This window comes from Patiria miniata, unplaced genomic scaffold (genome assembly GCF_015706575.1).
Source record: "Patiria miniata isolate m_02_andy unplaced genomic scaffold, ASM1570657v1 HiC_scaffold_9, whole genome shotgun sequence".
NCBI classification, from domain to species: Eukaryota; Metazoa; Echinodermata; class Asteroidea; order Valvatida; family Asterinidae; genus Patiria; species Patiria miniata.
In genome coordinates, this window is record NW_024037076.1 from 24,802,772 (window position 1) to 24,828,453 (window position 25,682).

At 39.1% G+C, this 25,682-nt stretch overlaps 3 protein-coding genes across 3 annotated transcripts; 1 reads left to right on the forward strand and 2 right to left on the reverse strand.

The window, feature by feature from the left end:
- Positions 1 to 68: 68 nt before the first annotated feature.
- On the forward strand, positions 69 to 12,905 carry LOC119721051 (pre-mRNA-splicing factor SLU7-like). Its single transcript, XM_038190924.1, has 16 exons — positions 69 to 173; positions 1,485 to 1,714; positions 2,414 to 2,564; positions 3,474 to 3,554; positions 3,882 to 4,046; positions 4,637 to 4,705; positions 5,590 to 5,675; positions 5,865 to 5,910; positions 6,246 to 6,337; positions 7,617 to 7,684; positions 8,358 to 8,497; positions 8,758 to 8,814; positions 9,453 to 9,557; positions 10,485 to 10,664; positions 11,186 to 11,341; positions 11,441 to 12,905. Exons 2-16 carry the CDS (start codon positions 1,548 to 1,550, stop codon positions 11,615 to 11,617), a joined length of 1,740 nt encoding a protein of 579 aa, XP_038046852.1. The 5' UTR covers positions 69 to 173; positions 1,485 to 1,547; the 3' UTR covers positions 11,618 to 12,905.
- A 2,274-nt stretch (positions 12,906 to 15,179) lies between these two features.
- On the reverse strand, positions 15,180 to 18,534 carry LOC119721053 (transmembrane protein 127-like). Its single transcript, XM_038190926.1, has 4 exons — positions 18,123 to 18,534; positions 16,877 to 17,285; positions 16,373 to 16,543; positions 15,180 to 15,709 (listed from the first exon to the last, which is right to left on the reverse strand). Exons 1-4 carry the CDS (start codon positions 18,144 to 18,146, stop codon positions 15,384 to 15,386), a joined length of 930 nt encoding a protein of 309 aa, XP_038046854.1. The 5' UTR covers positions 18,147 to 18,534; the 3' UTR covers positions 15,180 to 15,383.
- A 365-nt stretch (positions 18,535 to 18,899) lies between these two features.
- On the reverse strand, positions 18,900 to 24,681 carry LOC119720538. Its single transcript, XM_038190239.1, has 4 exons — positions 24,487 to 24,681; positions 23,015 to 23,613; positions 22,493 to 22,685; positions 18,900 to 21,538 (listed from the first exon to the last, which is right to left on the reverse strand). Exons 2-4 carry the CDS (start codon positions 23,565 to 23,567, stop codon positions 21,274 to 21,276), a joined length of 1,011 nt encoding a protein of 336 aa, XP_038046167.1. The 5' UTR covers positions 23,568 to 23,613; positions 24,487 to 24,681; the 3' UTR covers positions 18,900 to 21,273.
- Between the last annotated feature and the right edge of the window lie 1,001 nt (positions 24,682 to 25,682).

A 25,682-nucleotide genomic window follows, 5' to 3' on the forward strand; every position in this document is an offset into this window, starting at 1 on the left:
GGAGGCAACGGCTGTTTTGTGTTTATACTCAGTTGTTTTAAACAGCCGTATGCGACGAAAATTTAGAAATGAATAGTCAGTTCATAAGAAAGCGTGATAAGTAGACAGGGAGTACGACTGGCACCATCGCGTTTTCTTCACGTTCATAGGTTTACGCAGCGAAAGTGACGTCGGTAAGTTTTGCCAAAAAAGTACAATATTTACACGAAACTACCACGGTTTCATAATATTTAGAGACATCTAATAAGGTAAAGGTGTTTTCCTTACATTTGTACTATCTTTAGAGCGCACTTTTTTGGGAGAAATAAAGCTAAGTAAAATTCAGGCTCAGCCTCATTTAGCCCCACTAGTGTGGCCGTCGGTATGCTGCGCTGAACCCAAGGCCACACACCGTGGTCTGCGCACTACTGAGGACGTTTTCATAATTTCAACAGCGAATTTCTTACATATGGTTGTATTCTACGATGTCCCAACTTTCACTTCTGGGATGCTTGGGTGTAATGATGTTCAATTTTCCAAGATATTCTTGAATCTTTCTGGAGCCCATATGCACTCGTGAAACGTCTGGTGATGGCAGCCATTTTGAATGTGACAAGAGATGACCTCAAGCTGTGACGTCGCGTTTATGCAAATTGCTTGTCGAGCGAGGGCGCGAGTTGCAAATGCGACGGCTGTTTCCTGTGCCGTAGATCCTGAATAGAGATCAGTGCACGTGGCCCCCAGACGATAAATGCATGGTACAGGAAACAGCCGTCGCATTTGCAACTCGCGCCCTCGCTCGACAAGCAATTTGCATAAACGCGACGTCACAGCTTGAGGTCATCTCTTGTCACATTCAAAATGGCTGCCATCACCAGACGTTTCACGAGTGCATATGGGCTCCAGAAAGATTCAAGAATATCTTGGAAAATTGAACATCATTACACCCAAGCATCCCAGAAGTGAAAGTTGGGACATCGTAGAATACAACCATATGTAAGAAATTCGCTGTTGAAATTATGAAAACGTCCTCAGTAGTGCGCAGACCACGGTGTGTGGCCTTGGGTTCAGCGCAGCATACCGACGGCCACACTAGTGGGGCTAAGCCTCATTATGATCTGATTTGTTTTGTGTACAAAGTCTATGCAGTATGCATGTAATGTTATGTGATGTGCATGTGTACTAGGCCAGGCTATGACATGTGAAGACAAATATTTTTTAGGGAATATTTCAACAAAATTTAATATGTTTCTCGGTCCCAAATTCATTGTTATTTTAAACATTTGGGAACACCTATTTTCTAATCATTATCAATGATTGTCTAAAGTATGTTGAGAAAAGGTAAATTTGGGATTAAAAAATCATTAATTAAATTTGGGGGAAGACAATTTAACTTTTCTTTTTGTAGATTCCACCTTGTTGCACGGATATGTAGAATTGTGACACGTTTTTCTTCCTTTATTATTTGGTGGTAAAATTAACAACATTCATCCTTTCAAAAACAGATAAACAGCAGTTAATAATCGTGGAACCGAGACATCGAAGTCTGCCCAACCCCTGGCCCAGTCATGTCCATGCAAGCCCCGGGCTTGCTGCCCTCGGCGGCCGCCAGCTCCGTCGCTTCCTCCATGGAGCCCTCCCAGCAGTCCAAGAGAGAAGACTGGAGGAAAGCCAAGGAGCTGGAGGAGGCCAGAAAGGCGGGAACCGCCCCTGCGCTCACCGACGAAGAGGGAAAGTAAGTATGGGTTTTCCAGGCGATGGTTGCATTCATGTATCTGCAGTACCCAAGAAAGTTTTCTGAGTGTTAAGTCTTGATCCACATTGAGCCCTGATGTACATGATAATTACGTGAACAATTATGATACAAGTAATAATGATAACCGGAAATGGGTGATTTGGGAGACTTTCCCTTAGACTTGTGCACAATTTTTTGTCAAACTATAACCCAATTTTCCCTTGTCCGTTTTCCACGAATTTCGGTATTTTTTACTAATTAGACCACGAGCAACAAATATAACCTAATTGTGACAGTAAAATCTTGCCTCTAAAGGGGGGCTGTGCCATTAGGGAGACAGTTATGTGTCTCCCTAAAAGCCGGTGCCTCCCTATTATCGAAAAAAAATTACGATAACGTGTCTCCCTAATGGTACATTTAGTAATATATGATACAAATACAAGTAATAAATTAAATTAGGTTGTAGTCTCCAGTAATTTTTGTGCAGTTATTTTTTGTTCTGTTTGATGTAAACAAGCTTTAAAACTGGTAAATTAGAAGGCTATAACTGTTTCTCAAAGTAGCATATGATTCAGGTGTATCATCAATATTGGATGGCTAACCACTGTAGGTTGGGAACACCCAACATTTATTTGCTCAGAAGTTAAGACATTGAGAGAATTCAAGTTTTTAACATGATTTGTTTTCTACATTTCTCAGAGACATCAACCCTCACATCCCCCAGTATATTTCTACCGTGCCCTGGTACGTTGGGTACGGCCAACCGACTTTGAAGCATCAGAGACCACAGGCGGAGAAAGAGAGGCAGTTCTCAGACATTGCGTCATGGTACAAGAAGGGAGTACGCGAGGTATGAGCCAAAACATGCATTAGGCATTAGACAGAGTAATTGAAAAAGACAACACGTGATTATCATTTTTTTTTTAGAAAGCTTATTTGAGAAATCTGAAAATTACCGAAAGTTTAACCCTTCACCAAGAAATTGTGGGAAAATACAGTTCATTAGACTTAAAGGAAATATACAACCTTTGCTTTTGTTGTAATTTTCAGAAATGGATGGATTTGCGGGGTTAGTATTTTATAGCAAATACTGTTGGACTGACTTGTTTGAAGTTTTGTGTTCGTAGATGCTGGAAAACCCAAGAAAAACAATAATTTTCTGTATTCTGGTTCCCTGACCCACTTAAGATGAAACAGAGCAATTTATAGACATCAAGGAATTGTAAGGTCGGGGAACCAGTCTAGCAGACTTGTACCCTTTCACAGGTGTGTAATCAATTGCAAACAAAATGCAGACTTACTGAACTTACTGACAAAATATGGTAAATTGGGGGCAGTATTTGAAAAAAAATCAGTTTTTTCCAACTCTGGTCGGCTGACCAGCGTTGAAAATTGATACAAAAATACCTTTTTCTTGAAAATGACAGCACATCAGGTGCCATGATTTTACAGGATGCTTTAGACTGTCATTCACTAACAGTTCATAAGGTATTTCATAATAGTTTGGTTGTTTTTGTTATTTGATGTTTGCAAATGTTGTATATTCACTTTAATTTTTATATTAAAAATGGACCAAAAAATGCAGGATCGCTTAAAGTGTCAGCATGTGTGCTGAAGTATTATAAAAAAAATTGTGTTGACATAAAATTGTTTTTACTTGAAGCAGTATCTCAATTTTTGTGGTAATTTTTTTCTCTGCTGCGATGTCACAGAAATCAAAATTTTACATGACATCACACTCTTTGTTTCTTTATTTCAGGGGGCCGTTTCAACAAAATTCCGAAAAGGTGCCTGCGAAAATTGTGGAGCAATGACGCACAAGAAGAAAGATTGCGTTGAGGTAATGCGAAAATAAACCTCCCTCTACGATCCATTGGGCCTGCTATTTTCCCTCTGCTTTCACTCAGCAAATGAGAATGCCCCATGGATCACCCCGGGAAGCTAGTTTTACTACTCCATCACTCGAAGTAGTTAAAAATTGTAAGCTTTTACTATATTCAGTTCCTGCACAGGTACATCAAGAATATTCTTAATTGTCTTATTTCCCATAGGAATTGTTGCATCTTGTTTCAAATTCTTAATCACTGACTTGTCACTATTGTCATTATCCAATCCTAAATTATAATTCTCAAAAACAAAACTTTGCCTTTTTTAAACATTACTCCAGAGACCTCGCAAAGTCGGGGCCAAGTTTACAGGGGATCAGTTTGCGCCAGACGAACACATGCAGCCAAAGCTGAGCTTTGATTACGACGGGAAGCGAGACCGATGGAATGGCTACAACCCTGAGGAATACGAAGCGGTGTTAGACGAATACGCCAAAATAGAAGAGGTGAGGTTTTGATTTGCAAAAAAGAAGTGGTATGGCATCAATTCAGTTTTTATCCCCCTGGTTTTAAGCCAAGAAAGGGGCATCTTGCAGTAGTGTAAACTTCAGTGTGTATGTGTGTCCGTGTGTTCCATTTTAGGTTAACTGTTTAGTGCTGTCATATGAAAAGTCAGACTTCAATCTCAACCAAACTTGGTGACAATAATCTTTGGGTACGGGGACTTCAGATGACTTGAGACATTTGAGGTCAAAGGTCATGTAGGGGTCAAATGAGGTCATTGTTGATTTTGGTCAGATAAACTGAAAAGTGCTTCACTCTCAACCAAACTTGGTGACAATCTTTGGGTAGCTATAGGGGGACATGACTTGAGACTTTTGAGGTCAAAGGTCATCTAGAGGTCAAATGAGGTCATTGTTGATTTTGGTTTGGTACACTGAAAAGTGTGCTTACTAACTGACTGTATAAATACTGCCGGCATGCCAAGGGGATCGCACAAGTTTAACTTGCAGTATTTTTGTTTTTCAGTTTTATTGAAAAATCAATTCAATTTGTTAGATTCTGTTCAATTTAATTCTTATTGTTGTTGTACCAGGCCAAGAAACAGCTTAAAGGCAAGCAGCTTCAAGACTTCGCATCGGGAGAGCTGACAACCGAGCAACTGGTAGGCAGAATTATTCACCTCAACTCAACCTATTTATGATCACTTTCCGAAGGCTCACTCCGATCAAAGATGCAATCAATATCTTGTGTTTTCAGGCAGACTGCTTGTCTTGTCAACATTCCGTTGAGGGGTTTTGAAAAATGTTTTGAATTTCAAAGAGTGTGGATGAAGGGGTTTGGTTTCCTCTGTGTGAGGTGACTGTACTGCGACAATGTCCATGAATCAGCATGGAGGTCCAACCAGATTCTGTAATATTTGCTGCTTCCATAAATTTGGAAGCCAGTGTGTTTTTTTGCAATTAGAGCTTATTTCATCTAGATGTGTTGCAAGAAATGAACTTACAAATATACTTACAAAGCAGCCCCCCCCCCCCCCAAAGAAAAACATATGAGAATTAGTCATGAATAAAGTGTTTCGAAAAATGATGCTTTGTGGAGACCCGGGTATAATACAGAAAAAAGATTGTAAAGGTCTCCACAAGGCAATTTCTAAAGGTGAAGGATTTCATGAAATAGATATATGGATTTTACTCAAAAATTAGGAATTTCCAAGATAAACAAATTAAAGTATTTTATGTAAAGGATATTTGGTCGGAATTTCAACCCAAAAAAAGTAATTCTGGTTAAATAGGAGCATTTTGAAAATAGGTTTCGACTCTCTCACGATTTTGTACTCGTGAACAAAGCGATGTCTCCACAAGGATACAAATTGAGTATGGGTGTACATGTACATTACATTGCTTTTTTGCCTACAAACTTCAGTTTTTACATCAAAGAACCTTCTGTTTTGAGTTGATGCTGAGCAGCAACACTTGGAAATTAGTGCTTATCAACATAATTTGGCTTGGTTGGTTCTGATTTTTGAGATTGTGATTGTTACAACAGGAGAGAGACAGTGACAACAGTGACGCTGATGAGGACAAGTACGCTGATGACTTTGACATGCCGGGTACCAACTTTGACAGCAAAAGGTGAGCCACATTTGTCTCAAATACCATTCTTTGTAGTTTTAAAAGCCCCGTATAATGGTAATGGTCCAAGTCAAGGATGATTTTTTTTATTGTTTGTAATGCAAATATTGTCTTCAAATATGCTTATCAATCAGCAAGTTAGGATAGAAATAATATCTATTTTCTTTTTCTTTTGATTTTCGTTCATAGACGTATCACAGTGCGTAACCTTAGAATCAGGGAGGACACAGCCAAGGTGAGTAGTATAGATGCTTAGCGATTGTTTACATTTTTGTGTTTATTTCTTTTTGTCATATTTTTTTCTGTTGTTCATTTTAAATGCTAAGTTACCTGTAGACTTTAATGACTATTTGTAAAGGATATTTATTGCTTAATCAAATGCTTATAGTTGTGTAGATTTGTATTTCCTGAACAAAAAGTATTCCTTAAAACTCATGCAGTGACAGTGGTCTGTAACTGACTCAGCTACATTATTAACAAAAAAAAATTGTAATAAATAATGAACAACCTGATAGATATTTTATTGAAGTCTGACGAGATTTGACATTTTGATATATTTTCCCCTTGCAGTATTTGTACAATCTTGATCCAAACTCAGCGTACTACGACCCCAAGACTCGCTCCATGAGGCAGAACCCCTTCAAAGATCAGAGTGCTGAAGAGTAAGTGTTTGCTGGAATAAAAATTACTGATTAATATACGAGAGAAAAGTGAGTAGATTTCTTAGCGGTTTTCCCGACTCCCTCTGCATGTTTGCTATTAATGTTGTTAAATCTTCCACGTCCCACTACTATGTAGGAACCCAACGGCATCACTCTCTGTACAGTATGTCCCCCAAAAAGTGTCCATCTGACTTTTTTTAAAAATAACTACAAAACCATGAAGTCAATTTTGAAAATGTTTGATTGTGCAGATACTCTTTATCCTTGGCCTAAATCCCTATGAGTTTCATTTAATTTCAGTTACGCATCGCTGCGCAATTGTCAATTGATCACAACAATATTTTTGGACACTGTGTCTAAGCTACTTGCCTTAACCAGTTCACGCCGGGCTTATTTTGACATTGATCGGACCCAGGCGCGGGATAGTTTTCACGAACCTCCATGCCAGACGGGTTCAGGCTGTCATCTGCGGGTAGCACACCCTGATATTTCTAGCCTCGCTCGCTGGGAGCGGGTCGCTGACAGATACTTCCAGCCTCGCTCGTTGCATGTTTATCTGTCATCTGTTCCGAATACAGCAAAACCATTGCGTGTATACATGTCATCCGACGTGAACTGGTTAATGAATTTCAGTGCTGTGTTATGTAAAGCTGTGTAAAATCCTGCAAGTTGTGAAAAAAAGGTTGATATGGTTTGGGATTGGAATCATTTGCCATTAAGCATTAACCCTAACCCCCTAGGCCCTTGTTGCTTACAACCATCCTCAATCCTCCAAAATCCTCCAAAATTTTTCAACTCTGCCTAAATTTTTCAAAATTGTCAGACAGTCCTGCCTCAAAATGCATTCATCCTCAATCCTCCAAAATCCTCCTCATCCCAAAACTTTGCACTCGTGTTTAAATGAAGGATAACCAATGCCAAATCCTTCAAAATCATCAGACAGTCCTGCCTCAAAATGCATTCATCCTCAATCCTCCAAAATCCTCTTGTGCTTCATTCACCATTCATTCTCAATCCTCAAAAATCCTCATGTGCTTCAATCACCATTCATCCTCAATCCTCCAGAATCCTCATTTGATTCAATCACCATTCATCCTCAATCCTCTAGAATCCTCCAAAACCGCCAGGAGGATTTTGGAGGAGTGAGGTGGGTTAGGGTTAAACTGATGCCATGATGACTGATAGCCATCCTTTTGCTAGATGCGATAATATATATCCGAAGTGATTTTTTAAAACAAATATGAAATCAAGTTGCCTTGGTATTACATCCCTATTGCAGTTCCAAAATGGCCGGCGACAATTTTGTCAGAGCGACGGGAGACACGAAAGAGATGGCCACAGCACAGCGTGAGTGAACAAATTTTTCAATTCAGTTCCAGCTTTTTCAATTATTACAGCGACAAGGCTTTGCCTGGAGGCGGCTTTACTGCCTGTCGCCCGCTTTGCTCGACTTGCCAGATTTATGTTTCTGATACCTTTAAGGCCTCAATAATCATGCCGGAGTAAAGAGCCAAATCTGGGCAAGAACCATTTCTCGAGTCAAATCGCACTCACAGGGGCCTCGTTCTGTTATAGACCTTATTCAGGAGGAAGCCATCTTTGATAGTGTTCCCTGAATCTTTTTTATATATTGTAAACTGTTGAATGGGCTGGTGCCAGACTATTTTATGATTGGAGTGCGTGCCAAGCCTCACTTTCTTTCTTTTTTTAAATGTGGCTTAAAACATCAGGTATGTTTAATCACAAGTTTTAAATTATTCATCAGAGCAGACTGGTATTAATTTGTAATGAACTTTTATTTCATTGCTTTCATTTCTACTTGCAAGTTCCAATAATAAAGAGTTTACCTTTGAATTTAATATGGCCGACTCGTGAATAAAGTCTAGTACGTTGGTCTGGAACGAAGACTCGACAATAACACAACTTAGAAACTATCTGTATTACTGACAATCTCTACTATGTAGGTTTCTCAATTTATTAGAAGTTATTGACATTTTTTGTGGGGGGTGTTTACTTGAAGTGTTTGCATGGGAGGCTTCAGAAAAAGGAACTGACGTACATCTGCAGGCCGAGCCCACCAAGCTAGAGCTGCTACACAAGGAGTTCTCTGTCAAGAAGGACGACTTCAAGGCAAACCAGAAAGGCAGCATCTTGGAGCGAGTAAGTCTCAAGACCCCAGTAGATGTTAAAACATCATTTATCGTATCACTGCTATGTAAGATTTAAGTACGGATCATAGGGATGAAAAGCCAAAAATGTCATACTCTAGAGCTAGGCATTTTTGAATAATGTTGTATTCGAGTATTCAATTTTATCCAATATTTGAATATTGAACAATGCGCTGATCAAGTTTAACAAGCACCAGCCTAAATTGGCTGCTAATTGGTATATTGATGTTTTATTTCATTTTTTCCCCGTAGTATGGAGGAGCAGAGCATCTGGAGGCACCAGCGCGGGAACTCTTGTTGGCCCAGACGGTAAGCTGAAAATGTGACCATTCATTGCTCCTGTTGAGTTCAATGACTTTAATTTGTGTCTGGCGTACAATGTACTATGTAGGTCTTGTTTCCCCTAACCCCTCGGTTCTTCTGATGAAGAGCTTTCATTTTTTGGAATTTGGATTCAAAGCCTGAAGTTGTAATGCTCAATCCCATCATACAAGCTCATATTCAGTGATATTCATATTACATTATTCCATTGACTGGTTATTTTTGCTGTGTGTTCTGAGATCTGGGGCCAATTTCATAGAGCTGCTTAAGCAGAAAATTTGCTTAAGCACAAAAACGTCTTGCTTAATAAAATCAGGTTACCGGCCAAAACTCCATGCAATTGTTATGCTAAGTAAACAACAGCTAAATACCAGTCACAAGCAATGTACATCACATGGAGTTTTTGCCGGTAACCTAATTTTACTAAGCAATGTTTTTTCGTGCTTAAGCAAATTTTCTGCTTAAGCAGCTCTATGAAATTGGGCTCTGTTGTTACTTGCATCAACAGTCTGCTGAGAAGGAAAAGCTTGACTTGAAGGTCCTTTTTCAAGAATCAGCGATAAAGTTATCCGTTTTTGTCTTGGCGTTTCATCCATTAAACAATGTTTATTTTGTCATCGTAACAGGAGGACTATGTTGAGTACTCCAGGCACGGCAATGTCATCAAAGGTCAGGAGAGGGCAAAGGTCAAATCCAAATACCAAGAGGACGTCTTGACCAGCAATCACACGGTGAGTGTGGCAGATCAGATCAGATCTTTGGAACAGGCATGCAACTTTTCCTCGGATCCGCTGATTTCCTCGTTTTTTACTTCTCATGAATGCCATTACAAATTGAAAAATACAGTACAAAGTCTTGTGTGGTTTGGAATTTCTTCTTTTTTTTTCAGGCATTCCTAGTTGCATGCCTGTTGGAAGGTCATTTGCAGCTGGGGAGCTGAGATGATCTTCTTAATAATATTTTCAAAAGAGTTTGGTTTAATATGCGAACTGTGCTATGAGCAGTGATTTTGTGGATAAGTCACTTAATAAATGGGCCACTCCATAAATCTGAATTTATAGAAGTGTGACATTTTTCCTGTTCCTGTTACTTTGGTACTTTGTAATTTGCCATTTAAGTATCATAAATGATATATATTTGTTAGGTGGATAGTTTGCTTTTCATTATTGCTTGTGGAGGACGACTTTATTAAGGAGTGCATCAGAATTATAAAATCATAGAAACATGTCAGATTTAACAAGGATAGAAAAGAATGACCCAAATTGATATTAGTTTTTTGTCTGTTCCTAACAATAATGCCAGCATGGCATACCCATATGTATAATTATACTCTTGGAAAAGCAGCATTTTCGACCGAAATTTAACATCCATACATTTTCAAGGTACGGAAATTATGATCAGTGACGCGTCCCCGCTTGACATCCGAAGCACCCAAGCGGAAGACAGCCCATTGTTAACCTTCCAACCTAGGATGCTATGCGCCGGCTTTAAGAGGCTGGGTCTGTTCGTTCAATCTGCACTCAGTTGTGATCACCGTTCATCAAACTATACCCTTGACCATGGCGTGCACCAAGCAGACAGCAGTGCAAGTTCATCGGGGGCTGTGTTAGTTTCATAACTTGAATTGGCTGAGGTTTTTACACTGTTTGTGTCTACAGAGCGTGTGGGGTTCGTACTGGAAGGACTTCCGCTGGGGCTACGCCTGCTGTCACTCCACCGTCAGGGGTTCCTACTGCACGGGCCAGGCTGGACGGCAAGCCTCTACCATGGACTTGGCTATTATACCTGAGCAGGAACGCGAAGAAAGCGAGGAAGAAGAGCCGAAATCCCTGATGGAGGTGAGTTGATTTGTATCCCCTCTCTGCATACTCGGCTGAGGGCGCTATTGTGGTTCTTGTAGCCAACGTTTTTAATCAAGTCAATCCCAAGTCAGTCACAAGTCAGTTACCAGTCAGTCACATGTCAATCACAAGCCAAATCGAAGTCAATCACAAGTCAGTCACAAATTAATCATAAGTCAGTCATAAGTCCATTACAAGTCAGTCAAAAGTCAATCCCAAACCAGTCACAAGTCAGTCATAGGTTAATCACAAGTCAATCAAAAGTCAGTCCAAAGTCAATCCCAAGTAAATCCCAAGTCAATCACAAGTCAGTCACAAGTTAATCATAAGTCCATTACAAGTCAGTCACAAGTCAATCCCAAACCAGTCACAAGTCAGTCATAGGTTAATCACAAGCCCGTCACAAGTCAATCACAAGTCAATCACAAGTCAATTAAAGTCAATCACAAGTCAGTCCCATCTCGCAGTTATACAGTTTCCCAACTGTCGCAAATCTAAATATGTTTTTCACTCAACAGCAACACAAAGAACGGTTGGAGAAAGAGCGAAGAAGAAAGGAGAAAAAGAAGAACAAGAAGAAGAAGAAAAAGAAGAAGAGACATCAGGAGAGCAGCAGCGATGATAGTGACAGTGAAGAGGATGAGGAGGCAATAAAACGGAAGAAACTACAAGAGGTAAGGAGCCAGTGGGACGAAATCGAACCAAAATTTCATAATTTGATATTCAATTTTTAAACTCAATATTAATATTTTTGGCTGGTTTCCACTACACAGGCACTGCAGAAGGAAGCAGAGAGCCAGCGGGAGGCTGAGCGCATCTTGGCCATGGACGAGCGCAAGCGGCCGTACAACTCCCTGCGCGCCATGGAGACCAAGGAACCAACTGAAGAAGAGATGGAGGCATTCCGTATGAAAAGGAGACGATTCGAAGACCCCATGGCACACTTCTGAATAACCCTCTGTACATAGAATTAACCCTTCAGCACCTGTACTAGATTGTATTACATTGTATTTAATTGTATTACATCGTATTAATTCCCTGATGAGTACATACAACCATAGTGTGCTTGGGCAATTTTGGGCAGCACAGTGTAAATAGGCAGGGTGTTTTTGGGTGGTACATGAAGCAACTGATACATTTCTTTGTGTACAGTGAGCTGACATATTGCTTCCATGGTCTTTTGTTTTGAATAAATGTTCAGCTGTCTACAGCTGATTGTAGATAGCATTCTCAAAACTTTTCAAGATTTGAGATGTGGTGGCTTTTTGTTATGGGGTTTTTCCTTTTTGTAAATACTTCTCCGAGCCCTCCCCACTTTATAAGTTCAAAACTGTATTATACTTTCCATACTGTCCATGACTTCATATACTTGTACAGATAAATTAAAGTTCCTATACCTTGTCAAGATTTTTCTCAGGGGGTTTACTGTTACCACTTGGGGCTGGGATTATCTTTGGCCGAAAAAAAACACCATTTTTCAATAAAGACAAGCTAAATTGGCCAAATATTCGAATTAAGTCAAACACAATACTGATTCTTGAGAGTCATTTGTACAAAGTTTGTGCGATACTTCTCAACGTGCCTTCATTTATTGCAACACTCCAAGGCCCCGCCATGGAGTGATATTTGCTACGATGACAGGCGGTGTACCATGGCCAAGTTCTTCAAAACACGGTGTGCACAAAACCAATGGGAACCACTGACGTGTATACACGTCCACTGCCAGCAACTCGGTGAAAGCTTGACAATTTAACCCATCAGACGCCCCTGCAAATATGCATTGCCAGATCATGGTTACACGTCCTCTGGTGTTAACTGTTTAAAGTTGGGTCCGATTTCCGAATTTGCCGTGCAAAAGTTTTACTTTGAGTGTCAATTAACTCCACAGAAATGCTTTTTGCAAAAGTATAATGGAGATGTTTTAATGGCTGAAACTGTACATTGAATTTTAGTCATCAAGTGTAGAGCCAATTCCAGATACGTAAGAAATAATAATTGTTACAAATAACCACTGCAGGAGAACGACTGTTCATCTTTTGCTGGTAGAAAAATTATTTTATTTACATGTACATCAAAATATGGCAACAATACTTGACAATATTGTTATGTAAATTATACAAAACGATGCATCATAAAGTATCGTTCACATTCGTAACCTCCAGGTTTGGTTATAGTGTAACATTTTACATTGTGAAGACTTTTTGACAATAAAGCATTTGTCTTAACCAGTCAAACTTACATGTTTTGGGCGGTTTATGTCCATTTTCTTTTCTCTCATTGTATTGTCTTCATGAGGATTATATTCCAAATTAATGCATTTTTCATTAGCCATGTACAACTGATCTGCGACCTATGTAAATTAAATATGAATAATTTCTGGAACACTGACTTGTTCTAATATTGGACACAGTTTCTCTTTGAATTTGCAAGACCAAAGACACTAGGTCACATGATGTGTCAGATGATATTTGATCATTCCAGAATTCATTCTCTGAAATTGTCGGGTATGTACGTGCATCTTGCAACTTGCAGATGATATACACATTTCTAAGTGTGACTTTTTGAACATGGACATTTCTCTACTCAAAAAGTGTTTATTTCTTTTAACCCTAACCGAACTCAACCCATCAAAGCCCAACAGCAGGTTTTGTTGAAATCTGTTGGGATAGGTACAGTACCCCTAAACTGATGGTCTGGCATACCTCCAGAAACTAAGTCCAACAGTGCGTGTGTACGATTTCCTATGTGGGTGTTGGAATTTGCCTGAATGGGTACAGTACCTAGTAAATTATGCTAGGGAGTTGGGGTTAATTCAGAACTAATGGTGTTATCCCTAAAATTCATCCTATTTCCAAACAAAATAATTTGCACCTAGAGTACATGTATTAGAGTGGTTTTATTTTGATACATTCATCTAAATTCCTTAGGGATACAAAAACCTTTGCTACAATTTTTTTAACCTGCCAATTACTGAGTAAAGCATTGTGTATTTTAGTACTGATATGCAAATGAAACTCTCAATTAGGTCAATTTTAACAATCTTGGATTCAGCTTCGGGATTGGCTTTGAAACTGTAAGCCCTAGCTGTAGTAGGTTGTAAATGGACATGTTCCTTATTGGCTACATACACTTTATTTATTTACACTACAGTGTGCAGTAAAAAAGTGATGAGACAAAGCCAGAGTCACAAATCTTAATTAGTGATGTAGCCTAAAGCCTCAGCTGAACCCAAGGTTTCAGAAATGACCCAAGGCAGTCCAGAATTCATGCCACGCAAAACAAATCTTTGCAAACAATTTAACGCTAAAGAAACGAAATACAAATTGTAGTATACGTTAATACCGAACAAATATGAATATCTACACATATGCCCAAGCCCACAGAAATTAAATAGGTGTACGGATAGAGGCATAAGAAATAATTGCATAAATTACAATATTCACTTTTTTTTTTGCTTTCGTATAAACGAGACAAATATAGTCTTTATATCAAATCAAATATATACAGACATCCCAATAGAACGCGCTGACCACGGAATATAATGCTCTCATACTATGGAGAAAATATGAATTACTTTAGCTGTCAACATTTGAAAATGCCATCAACAACAAATACTGCAATCACCAAATTAATTCTACATATGCTGCTTTTAGAAATGGGTGCTACGTATTATAACAAATCTATCATATTTGGAAATACAATGGTAAACACTTCCACCAATTTAGATTACAATAATAAATTGGTAAAGTGTATGTTGAAAGGTTTATATTTAACAAATTTTGTGAGTAACTTTCTACTTCATATATTCGATCTCCTCAGTGCATTGTGGACAGCGCTTTCGAGTACTTTTCGAAATTAAAAAATAATATACAGTACATTTTTTTTTAACAAAACAAATCAACGAATCTCTACATTTGCATTTTCAGCTGCATAATGCAACAGTTCAATTAGATATTTGAATAAAAATGGGGCCTACAGACAGCATCTTCAAGTTAGATTAATTCATATGAATTTCTGTGTATATTTCCATTAGCATGTTTAACATAATTTTTTTTTTAATATCAGAACACATGAAAGAAAAGGAGCAAATCATTGTTATTTTACCGGTGTTATGGCAGTGTGAATTTTGTATTCAAAACACTCATACATGTCATTTCGACAAATCTGATTCTGTAAGTCACAATTTGACAAAAAAATACCTGTGTGGCATTTCAGATGGTCAAATTGGGGACAAAAAAACTTCTCGGACAAAAACCTCAATTTTAAGCTGCAAGTCGTACTTAAAATAGGGCAGTCAGGTTGGCACAGTGGTACTTTTCTCGCCTTCCACTGCTGTGACCCGGGTTCGAATCCCGCCCGGGCCAATATGTGGATTGGGTTTTCAGTCCCTACCTGATTCCGTGGGTTTACCCCCAGAATATTCTTCAGGGGTTTTCCTCCCACCTCTAAAACTGTAACTTTCTTCTCATTGTCTTCTCTCTACAGGTTTCTTCAGGCTTGCAAGCTACAGTGCCTAGGACGCTTTTGAGGAATCCTAGGTTTCATTACCAGAAATGATAATAATAATAATAATAAAATGCACTTTAAGCACATAATTTGAACAAAAAACACATTCTTAGTAAATGTTGTGTATTTCATGTGCAATTGTTTGACTCCAATTATTCAGAAAACGTTCAACAGAAAAAAAAACATAATAAAAAAACACAACTGCATGTGCTAGGGGGTATAGGCTGGTGGTTCCGGCATATTAGCGGGGTTCATCAACGGTCCACTGGGCATGTTCGCGAGCTCAGCCTCCAATAACTGGTCCCAATCCTCGATCAGTCGCTCCCGGGGCGTCTCGTCGTACGACGAGTACGGCCGCAGCAGGTTGGTGGCCGCGATGATAACGGAGAGCGCCCCCGATGCCACAATGAGGTAGTAGCCCACACCGAAAGATACCAGGACTTTGCTGCTGGGGCCCAGCTTGTGACCGTCCATTTCGCTTTCCATCAGAGAGGCCGACCAGTAGCAGAAGCCGCTCATGGTTAGGCACAACAGAACTGTCCCCAAAAAATAAACGAATTGAAAAATGAATTTTATGAATGAGATGTATTTTGTCAGAGAGATAGCCGAGTTATAGTGAAGCCAATCACAAATAAAGCAGATGTCAATCACTAGTCAAGTCACAAGTAGTGTCCAAGTGACGGGATATACAATGACAGTGGAATGCCTTTGTCATTGTTCATTAAAAAAAACTGATCACTTGATGACTTGTGATAAGCTTATGACAGACTTATCGGAACTAGATTTTATTGCTGGATTTGAATATTACAGGGTGAGCAGAAAAATGCACAAAGTACATGTACCTTTATAAGAAAGTGTTTGTTGATTGTATGTTTTTCAAATGTTAGAGAAATATAGCAGAGTCAAAGAGTTGAGCAAAGAGAATTTTTTTCTTCACAGTAACAAATAATATCTCAGAACTTAACCTTAACTTGCAACAATAACAGCATCTGTAATTATTTTCCCATTTGAGACAACATTCTACAGATGACATCTGAGACGACTTGAACATGTTGAAGGTATGCATGGATTTTGGGTTAGTACCACCGTGTATCTTTTTTGTGCGTCGATTTTTATTCTGAGAAACAACAATTCTTTTAACACTTTGAATGTTCTGCTCTCCCTCCATCTCCAGGAAGATGTCTCATCAGTTGACTCACCTGTAATGATGTTGCCGGCCGCGTGTCGCCTCAGGAGTTTCAGGGAGGACTTCATGGGCCCCAGGGTGTCCAGGAAGAAGGCAAAGAGGGAGGACGTGATGGAAAGAAAGATGAAGGCGATGACCGCACGCATGATGGCTACCACTTGGGTGTTGAAACAGTACCTGTAAGCTGTTAGGAAAGAAAGTCATAGGAAATAAAAAAAAAATTAATTAATTTCAATGAATTCAATAAATAATAAGTGGTTTTATAGGCTATCCTTGGTCAAGGGTCTCAACGATAAAGTCGGATGTCGGGTAGGTAGGTAGGGAAATTTTTGTTTGCCAATTTTTTTTGCGTACGATCATATGGAGGCGTCTGCGTGTAGTCAAGGGTAAAAGGTAGAAAATTATGGTTTTGGGTGTTTTTTTCTCATTTTTCCAATAAAAAAATTAGGGTAGGGGCTGTTAGAATAGGGTAGATAGGGAAACTGGAAGCAGAATTTATTTTTTTTGGCCTAAATACCTCCGCTGGTTTCTATGCCGGGGGTCAAGAACTGATATGCGCCAATGTTTTCCTTAGCACACTCTCCACCGTGCAAGTGGAACCACTTCTGCTCAGCCAGGGAGGAGATTAACACCGCGATGACCACCATGCCCAGGATGGCTGCCACCAGGTTGCGCTCGTTGCGCTTGGGGTTGTGACGGCGCCGCCTGCTGCGGTGCCGATGGTGCCCGCGGGAGCGGTGACGACGGGAGCTGCGAGAGCTTGATCTGCCGCTGCTGCTGCTGCTGCCGTTAGTGTTGGTGGTGTTGGTGGTGTCATTGTTGGTGGTGTCAGTGTTGGTGGTGTCGGCGTTGGTGCTTTGATTTTCTGATGCATTTTCGGCAGCAGTTGAGTCGGCATCAGGGGCAGTAGTATCGGTAGACTGCATCTGAAGAAATGAACAACACGGCAAAATTTCATGTATCTCAGTCAGTCAACGCCATGATTTCTTTTTTAATTTAAGAAAAGTAACGTCAAGCAGAAACTTCTAAAAATTTTCAAAAACAATTGGGTTTACGAGCCATCCTGTCAAATAAAAATGTTTTATTTAAGTTTTTGAAGTAAATGAAAGATTAAAGTTTCAACCATACATCAACATGACATTCTAATGACACTGATTCTTATTACAAAAAAGGGGGCAATTATGCAATAGAAATAGTTAAAAGTCAATCAACTTTTTGTTTGTTCTCAATGTCCTAACTATCGATCATTATGCTCTTATATTTACCCACTGTATTTTTATAACTTGAAGTTAGTTTTTATCACACACTTTTTTGCTTCATGAGATTTGTTTTCCTTTTTACTGTAATTGAGAGTAATTTGGCGCTTTTTATTTTTTTTTGGGGGGGGGGTGTTTAAATGACGTTTCTTTGTCTTTGTTTTTCATTTTCCTGTTGTCCATTTTTTGTGTTCATTGTAAATTATATTTTTTTGTTAATGTTACAATTTGTGTAAGATTTTGATGTGTCTTTGTTTCTAATCCAACCACTTAGCTCTTGATGTTGTTGCAAATAAATAAATAAATAATATGATTATTTTAATAATAATAATACTTGATAATTTACACGAAAACAAATACAATTTACAAACATGACCAAACATGACAAAGAAACTTAGTTTGACATGTTTGACAATGACATGTTTGACCATGGAGGAATCAGGGAATCGTGGACGAAAAGAACAACACAAACATGACAAAATATTCAGCATTATATGTTTAGTTTACCACAACTGCGGCAGAATCGTCCATTCCTTAGTTCCTGAAATAAGAGGTGTCACTTCCAAGTGTAGTTTCGACGAATAAATTCCTTACTGCACTAGTCAACTCATTCATTGTTCACCGTCATGACCGTGTTCAGTAGACCATCATAGATGCAGTTTCGGCACACGAAATGCTGAACGATCAACGATGAATTGAACTTAATTTTCCTCCTATTAAAAGTGATCAAAATGACTAAACTTAAACTTAAGACGGTACACAGGATTTACAGTGGTACCAACCGGTGACAACAATCCTAGAAATGAACTTTGAGACGAAGGTCCACTTTTTGTTTTACATTTTCATAAACCAAAACATTCCGTTTACTTCCGACTTCGTCATTCAGCAGGCGGCCATCTTGCATATTAAAATTTGGAATACTACTATCACTGCGGAGCTTTGTGCAAATAAGCGGCGCGATTCCAAACAGTCGTGGGAATTACATTTTTGGTTCACAGTTTCCGCCCACCACAAATTTATACTGCTTTTTTTTGGGGGGGGGGGTACGAAACTTTAATTTGTTCATGCGGACAAAAAAAAGACACCAAACCAATTGGGCACGCATACTCCCAACTTTAGCCTAATATTGCAGGGTCTGATGTTTCAAAAGCAAAACATGAACCAATATTGAATCAGAAACAAAGAAGTTTTTTTCTTTTTTTTTGCAAATCATGTTCCTGCAAAAAAAAAAGCTTTAGACTATGACTCTGCATTAATATAACTACATGACTATAACTTTTTTTTTATTCAAAAATTCATTTTATTTCATTTTTACAGCAGTGATATTGCTTTTGACATAAATGACAACATAAATGTGTATTAATCATTTTGTTAAAAATGGCAGTAATAATAAAAATTATAACTTTTCTCATATTTGAACATTCCACTCTTCCAAAGACAGGAATTCTTAAAGTATTTATGCATAACAACATGCATTTCATCAGGCAAAATACTGATCATAAATTGTGCACAAAACATATCTTGCAAATGCCATGAAAGTCATTACAATAATCATTTCAATATTAAGGTTTTCTTTATTTATGTTAATGTTTTTTCCTTTTTTTACATTTATTTCTTTATTCGATTATTTAAGCATGCATACCACAATCTTCCTATCCCTAAGCGGCAATATTTTCAAGAGGAAAACCATTTCCCCACAATACCGGCTCAAGAAACTGGCAAATCAATGTTCCCACTCAAACATTACTTGGTGCATGGGGCTAAAAGCCCAGACATCATTCGACAGATTTTTGACAAAGAGTATGGCACTATATGTTCATTTTGGGCCGTATTGACTGCCAAATATGTTCCAAATATGAACATCTTGAAGAATTACATTCAACCACTAAAATTAAACACTCGTTACATTTTTCTTTTTCAATTTGGAAGATTCTTTGTACACTTAAAACCTATGTGGTACTTTAAGCGTTTAAAAATGTTAGACTGGCCTTTTAAGTCCTATATCCATCAAATCCCCACAATAACAAGGTTTTGCCTGATTTAGAGGGACTGAATTTTAAAATCGATGAGCTGAAATGCTCTGGCAGTGAATTTCGTCATATGAATTCAACACTGAAACATATTGCAAATTTAATGACAAGAAAAGCTTTAATATTCAAAAAAAAGTATATCCTGGTCAGTTTAGATCATTATTTAAAATCTACTGTTATATTTCTGATAAAAAAGTTGAACAAGTCAAATTAATAATACCAATTTGAATTAAACAAATTAAAATTATCTTTTATATTTTAAATAAACTTTTTTTCCAATGGCTAGGTATCTGGATAAATGTGAAAGATTATAACACAATCGTTAAAAAGAATATGAAGATCTCAAGGTTTATTGACATGTATTTAATAACAGTGATGTCACTTTAATAACATAAATCATGTCGATATCCTACTTTTTAAATAAACATAATAGAACATTACATACAATAATTAATTTTTAAGACTGTAAACAATATCTTGAGGTATTTTTTTCTATTGTTTCACAACCACCCAATTTTCAGGAACCCCTGAAATATTGTCCAACGTAAATAAAAGAAGAAAACAAACATTAAAATCCCTTCCTGCATACAGCAAATGACAAACCACCTTTACAGAACAGTAACCAAGATTTTGTGATTTGTAAAATGTTTGCTGTTTTTTCTTGTTCTATACGCTAAATGCATAAATGTCTTTATTCTTGTCCAATATACTTGGCATTTCCATGGACAATATTAGAAATATAACTTCAGTCAAATGAGCAATAGATAAAAAGGTAATAATTTTCAATACAGCATCAATTTGCCTTAAAGGTTTTTGTCAATATGACAAAACATAATTTTTTACATTAACTCTTTTCTTTCAGTCATACGCACACTTCTATTAACCCATGTATGCAATATTTACATAATTTTAAGGAGCATTTTATCAACTCCCAAGTAATCTCATGCATTTCAGTCAAGCTAACAGACATTGGCAACGCAAATGATATACATGTACAAAACAGGGCTGGGAGAGCAATTTGTTCTTTCAGAACAGGCCAAGTATGATGAATAAGAAATGATACATAATTAATCATAAAACACTCCTAACAAATTTACATTTGAGAGTGCACATTAATTGATTTACTGAGGAATGCAGTTTATTACAATGCGTACTTCATATTGAAGATACAAAGGCTTAGTCTTAGAGTACAAATCCACCTTCATGGATCAGCCTAATATAATCAATAAATCTATGCTTAGTATTACCAGAAAAATTCTGTGCTATTGGTAAGCTTACCACTTCGTCATGTCCGTGCAACAAGGTCGTATCTCCTAAAATGGACCAAAAACGCGAGTTTTTGAATGTCAAAAGGTCGTATCTCACTTAAAATAACCCGGATGTACACACAAAGTCTATGGACGTCGAGATACGACGTTGTAGCACGGAGCGTATTCGCGCGAGATACAACTTTGTTGCAGAATGGAGTTACGACCTTGTTGCACTGACACGCCGACTTTTATCATTTTGGATTGTGCGCTTGGTTTCATCCCGCTTCTGTACTAGCACTTTAAGCACAAAGTTTCGTACTTATAATCACAAATGGGATGATCATCGTTATGCCTGTTATTACTGAACTCTTTACGTCTTCACATGGAGAACGGGGCCCACGTGTTCATTTCAGCTTTTGTGGGAGCTTTTTTCTTCCCCGTTTTCTTCTCAGCCCCCAGCCCTTCTTTCTTGATCTTGTCCACCAGCGATCCGTCCGTGGAGGTTACGCCCGTGGGAACGCCCTCTACCACCGTTTCCGGCAGGGGACGGTACAGCGGCCCTATGCCAAATAGGCGCCGGGGTTCCGGATGGATTGTGGTCATCTTGACATTTACTTCTTCACCTACTGACGTCTTCTTGACACTTTGAGGGGAAAAAATGGAAGAGAGAAGGGACTGAAATTACTACAGAGCTTCTAGAAAATGTAATTTTTTTTCTACTTGCAAGTGTCCTAAATGGTTGAACTTAATACAAAACTTCTTGGTGCTTGAAACACATATATAATTACATGTGCACGTAAGGAAAGATTGTTGAAACCTCAACAAGCCAAAAGGTCGTGACAAAAACTGGAGTTTATAATGATAGCATTCCAGATGGAATAATTTCACAGCGTTTTTAACCAGGGTTCGACCTTAACTTTTTTGTTCACTAGCCAGCCGGGCTACTGAAACAGCCTCTTAACTAGCCCATTGGCATTTTCACTAGCCCGCATTTTTGTTTTAGCTCAAATACAAAATGTCGTATTTTCAGGCTCAATTCTGAGGCAATTCTGTCAGTGTTTTAAATAAACAGATGTAATTTAACCCTTTAAAACAGTTGATAACATTAGACACAAATTGATGAGGTTTGCTTTCTGAATTTAATGATTTATTTCTCCCTGTCCTTTCATCTTTGCCATAGCCCAATAATTTTTGACTCGCCAGCCGGGCTACTTAAGGAATAGTCTGACTAGCCCGCTGCTGTTTTGACTAGCATTTGGCTAGCGGGCTACCGCTAATTTCGAACCCTGGTTTAACATTGTCATCCAGTCCCAAGTCTAATCAAAAGCAATTCATATAAACCGTAGCAAATGCGTTCCCCTGATAGCCCCTTGCCTCACTGCACGGGCTTATATGCCTCACTGCACAGGAGTCTCCGTGCAGTAGGGGCACTGCACAGTAGCAGCTGCCCACATACCACATACCTCGGCATTACGACCGCATACCAGAGCACGGCTATAGCTGTCGGCCGGTGTGGAAGGGTTCAGATCCCCTGTTACTTATGACCGGACCTGTGAATGACTTGTTATGGGCTTGCTTGCAAGTGGTGTGTACTTACTCTTTGGCTGTCTCCGGCAGGGACATGCGTCTATCCTGTGCCTCCCTGCTCGAGGTTGGCACCTCAGACTCATTAACAGCAGAGGTCTTTCGCTCCCCACGTTTCACTTCATCTTTCTTGGAAGAGACCAGCGGTTCCTTGAAGGCTGCCTTCATCATGATGTCCGTGAGGTGGCGTTCGCCAAACTTTTCAGCTGGGGTACAAAGGTGGGAAAACAGTAGTCAGTGCAAACAACATTACTGTGTGGATGTCCCTGAAGAAAAATTAGATGTAAATCTATTGCATCTGGTAAACGGTAATCTATACGAAGGTCAAAGGGTAAAATTATAGTCAGACAATGGACATTTTCTGAATATTGTTTACATTTTGTTTATACATGTATTTGTGCCTTGATGTGCTGTCACATTTTGTTCTGCAAGTGTATTCTAACTTTTATTGTGATTTTATTATGTTAAATTTGTTTGTGCTTTTTAGCAGACTTGTGTTTTTTTATGTATTTGGGTGACTTGGTGATGTCTATACCTTTGACTTTATTGGGCTTGTAAGACGCTACAGTAGATTCAACTGTGGTTTTGGTAGACGATCGCCAACTAGCGGTGCCTGAGGGTTCCCAGATGGCTGTGACAGCTGCGTCTGATGATCTCCGAGAGTAGTAATCAGCCATGTGGTCTAAGGAGCAGCGACGATACATGTCGTCAGCCCGGTTGGATGCCACCATGCTCTTGCTGTCGTCCAACTCGGGTGCTATCGGCTGTGCTCCGGACAAGTTGGTCTCCAGTGCGATGGTATCTAATGAGGTGAGGGAGTTGGACCGAGTGCGTCGCCTTGGCAGTATATCCTCACCAGCTTTGAACCTGTCGACCTCAGTGTCGGAGAACGCCGAATCGTCCTTGGAGTAGCCATCCTCCTGGGCAATGAGCTTGTCGTATTTGCGAGGGTTCTTGCTGAAGATGTGGCTGGCATCAAATGCCTTCAGCAAGGTGTACTTCTGTGGGGAGCCCACGACATGATCGTCAATGTCATAGCGTTCGGGCCGGCCACTCCCCAGCGGTTTTGGTTCTGAGCTTGAATCCATCCCGACTGGGTCTTCACTTCCCCGTCTCCTCTATCAAGACCAAGAGCTACAACAAGGAGAGAAAAATGTAGACAACTTGTTACAACTTATAAGGTGTATTTGGTGAAAGTGATAAAAACTTGTTCCCTGTATTTATGAAATCGAAGTGATGGAAGCGAATAAAAACAAACAAAAAAACATAAAAAGGGCCAGAAAACATATTGAAGAAAACAATTCTTAGTAGGCCTAGGGCCTAGTTAGTGTGAACTTTCAATGATAAATCACAGTAAAATGTGCAAAATGTTATTCATCGGTGTCACACTCAGTCACTTGGCATCTTTGGAGATGTAAATAATTATATATGTACAGTCGAATCTCGTTAGTACAAACTCTGTTAATACAAAATTCTGGTTATAACAAACATAAAGCCTTAGTCCCGACTGTGCATTTATGTACAGTCGAATCTCGTTAGATGTTCCTCTTAATACAAAATTCTGATATAACAAACAATTTGGCTAGGTCCGAACGAGTTTGTATTAACGAGACTCGACTGTATACTGCCCGGAACCACTCCATTTGCTGGTGGTAGGTCCTAGTTCACCATGGAGGAAGGAATAGTGGTTCAACCAATTTGTAAATTTTACTTTAGCAATTTTTGTGGAATTGTTGGAAAAATCATGAAAATACAACATTTACAATGATTTAAAATCAGGATTCTACATTCTTTTCCTTACACAGTACAACACATTCTAAATACATGGAACCTAACCATGCTAACAAGTAACATGAAATACGAACGTTTGGGGGGGGGGGCATGCTGAGAGCATAGAGCACAGCACAGCCATGACAGCAGTCAACCTAACTGCTCAGCTGACTTGTCCTCTTTTTACAAGGGCAAAGCCACGGACTTTACTTGACGATTAAACCAATATTTACTTACCTTCATAACCTCCCTAGACGAAATAACATACATCATCGAACAATGTCATATGAAACCCTATTATAACGTATACAGAAAATAGGATATTGATATATCTTGACATTAAATTCACTCATTTTTCATAACTTTTCTACGCTGATTCGGGCAAAATTTAACCGACAGCTGTATCGGCGCATACGTATCAACATGACGCGCACCAGTGATGTATGGTCCGTGTATATTTTCCTTACGATGTAAGTGGACACCAGCGATGTTTCTGTTGCTTTTTGCTAGGCTTCACTCAAGTCATTTGCAGTCTCAAGCTTTTTGGGAACTGAGGCGGAAGAGTTGTATTGAGGTATAAATTTAATAATATGAGTTTTATGCATGTACTTTTATTTTTTGCGCTTTAATTAGCAGGAAAGTGCTTCTACACCCACTGCTTCACCACCATTCTTGTAATTTAAGACCACCCACCCCTGTTTATTTCCCTAAGTACTTTGATCGAGGGTTTGAATTTGCCCCGCCCCTTTTTTGGTAATTTTTCATTTTTCCTTAAGTTTCGATTTCATTTTAGTGTTCAAAATAGTCTCACTAAATGGATTCCCCGAAGCATTTTTCCCATAGGCACAATGTCGAGCTGATAGTCCCCATCCCATCATATGCGTTCAAATCACAGCCTCGACAATAGGGAAATTGATGGGGAACGCCCCTCCCTCCCCCCCCCCCCCCCCCCCCCGCCTGCCTCCCAGTGACCTATTCAGATGCTCTCCACGAAATAAAAGCGTACGTCAATGTGGTCCACGATAAAATGGAATGTGTGCCCCCCCCCCCCCCCGACCCTCCCCACCAAAAAAAATTATACCATGCAACATATGGGACCAAAAAAATTGGACTGGTACGTGTGTAGCTACATACACTCTACATAAAAACTAGAATAAAGCGCTCTCATCAAACAAAAAAACTATGCTGCATAAAATACCCATGTCTACGTAGTACCCGTTGCCTATAATTCCAGAAAAAAGACTACGTGTACCAGTACATCTACATAATTATGTCGTGCGCCATTCAAAAAGTCTACAGGCATCTACCCTGTACAGAAAAAGTCTACAGACATCTACCCTGTACAGAAAAAGTCTACAGGCATCTACCCTGTACATAAAAAGTCTACAGGCATCTACCCTGTACAGAAAAAGTCTACAGACATCTACCCTGTA

Bases quoted from the DNA above. Each gene is read 5' to 3' on its own strand.
- LOC119721051 (XM_038190924.1), top strand. From the start codon at position 1,548: ATGTCCATGCAAGCCCCGGGCTTGCTGCCCTCGGCGGCCGCCAGCTCC. The intron at 7,685-8,357 runs GTGAGTGAACAA...GTTTACTTGAAG, and splicing joins AGAGATGGCCACAGCACAGC to TGTTTGCATGGGAGGCTTCA. The intron at 11,342-11,440 runs GTAAGGAGCCAG...TCCACTACACAG, and splicing joins AACGGAAGAAACTACAAGAG to GCACTGCAGAAGGAAGCAGA.
- LOC119721053 (XM_038190926.1), bottom strand. From the start codon at position 18,146: ATGGACGATTCTGCCGCAGTTGTG. The intron at 16,544-16,876 runs GTATTTAGGCCA...CTTTCCTAACAG, and splicing joins CGGCATAGAAACCAGCGGAG to CTTACAGGTACTGTTTCAAC. The intron at 15,710-16,372 runs GTGAGTCAACTG...TTTTGGGGACAG, and splicing joins GGCCGGCAACATCATTACAG to TTCTGTTGTGCCTAACCATG.
- LOC119720538 (XM_038190239.1), bottom strand. From the start codon at position 23,567: ATGGATTCAAGCTCAGAACCAAAACCGCTGGGGAGTGGCCGGCCCGAA. The intron at 22,686-23,014 runs GTATAGACATCA...TTTGTACCCCAG, and splicing joins CAAGCCCAATAAAGTCAAAG to CTGAAAAGTTTGGCGAACGC. The intron at 21,539-22,492 runs GTAAGTACACAC...TTCCCCTCAAAG, and splicing joins CTGCCGGAGACAGCCAAAGA to TGTCAAGAAGACGTCAGTAG.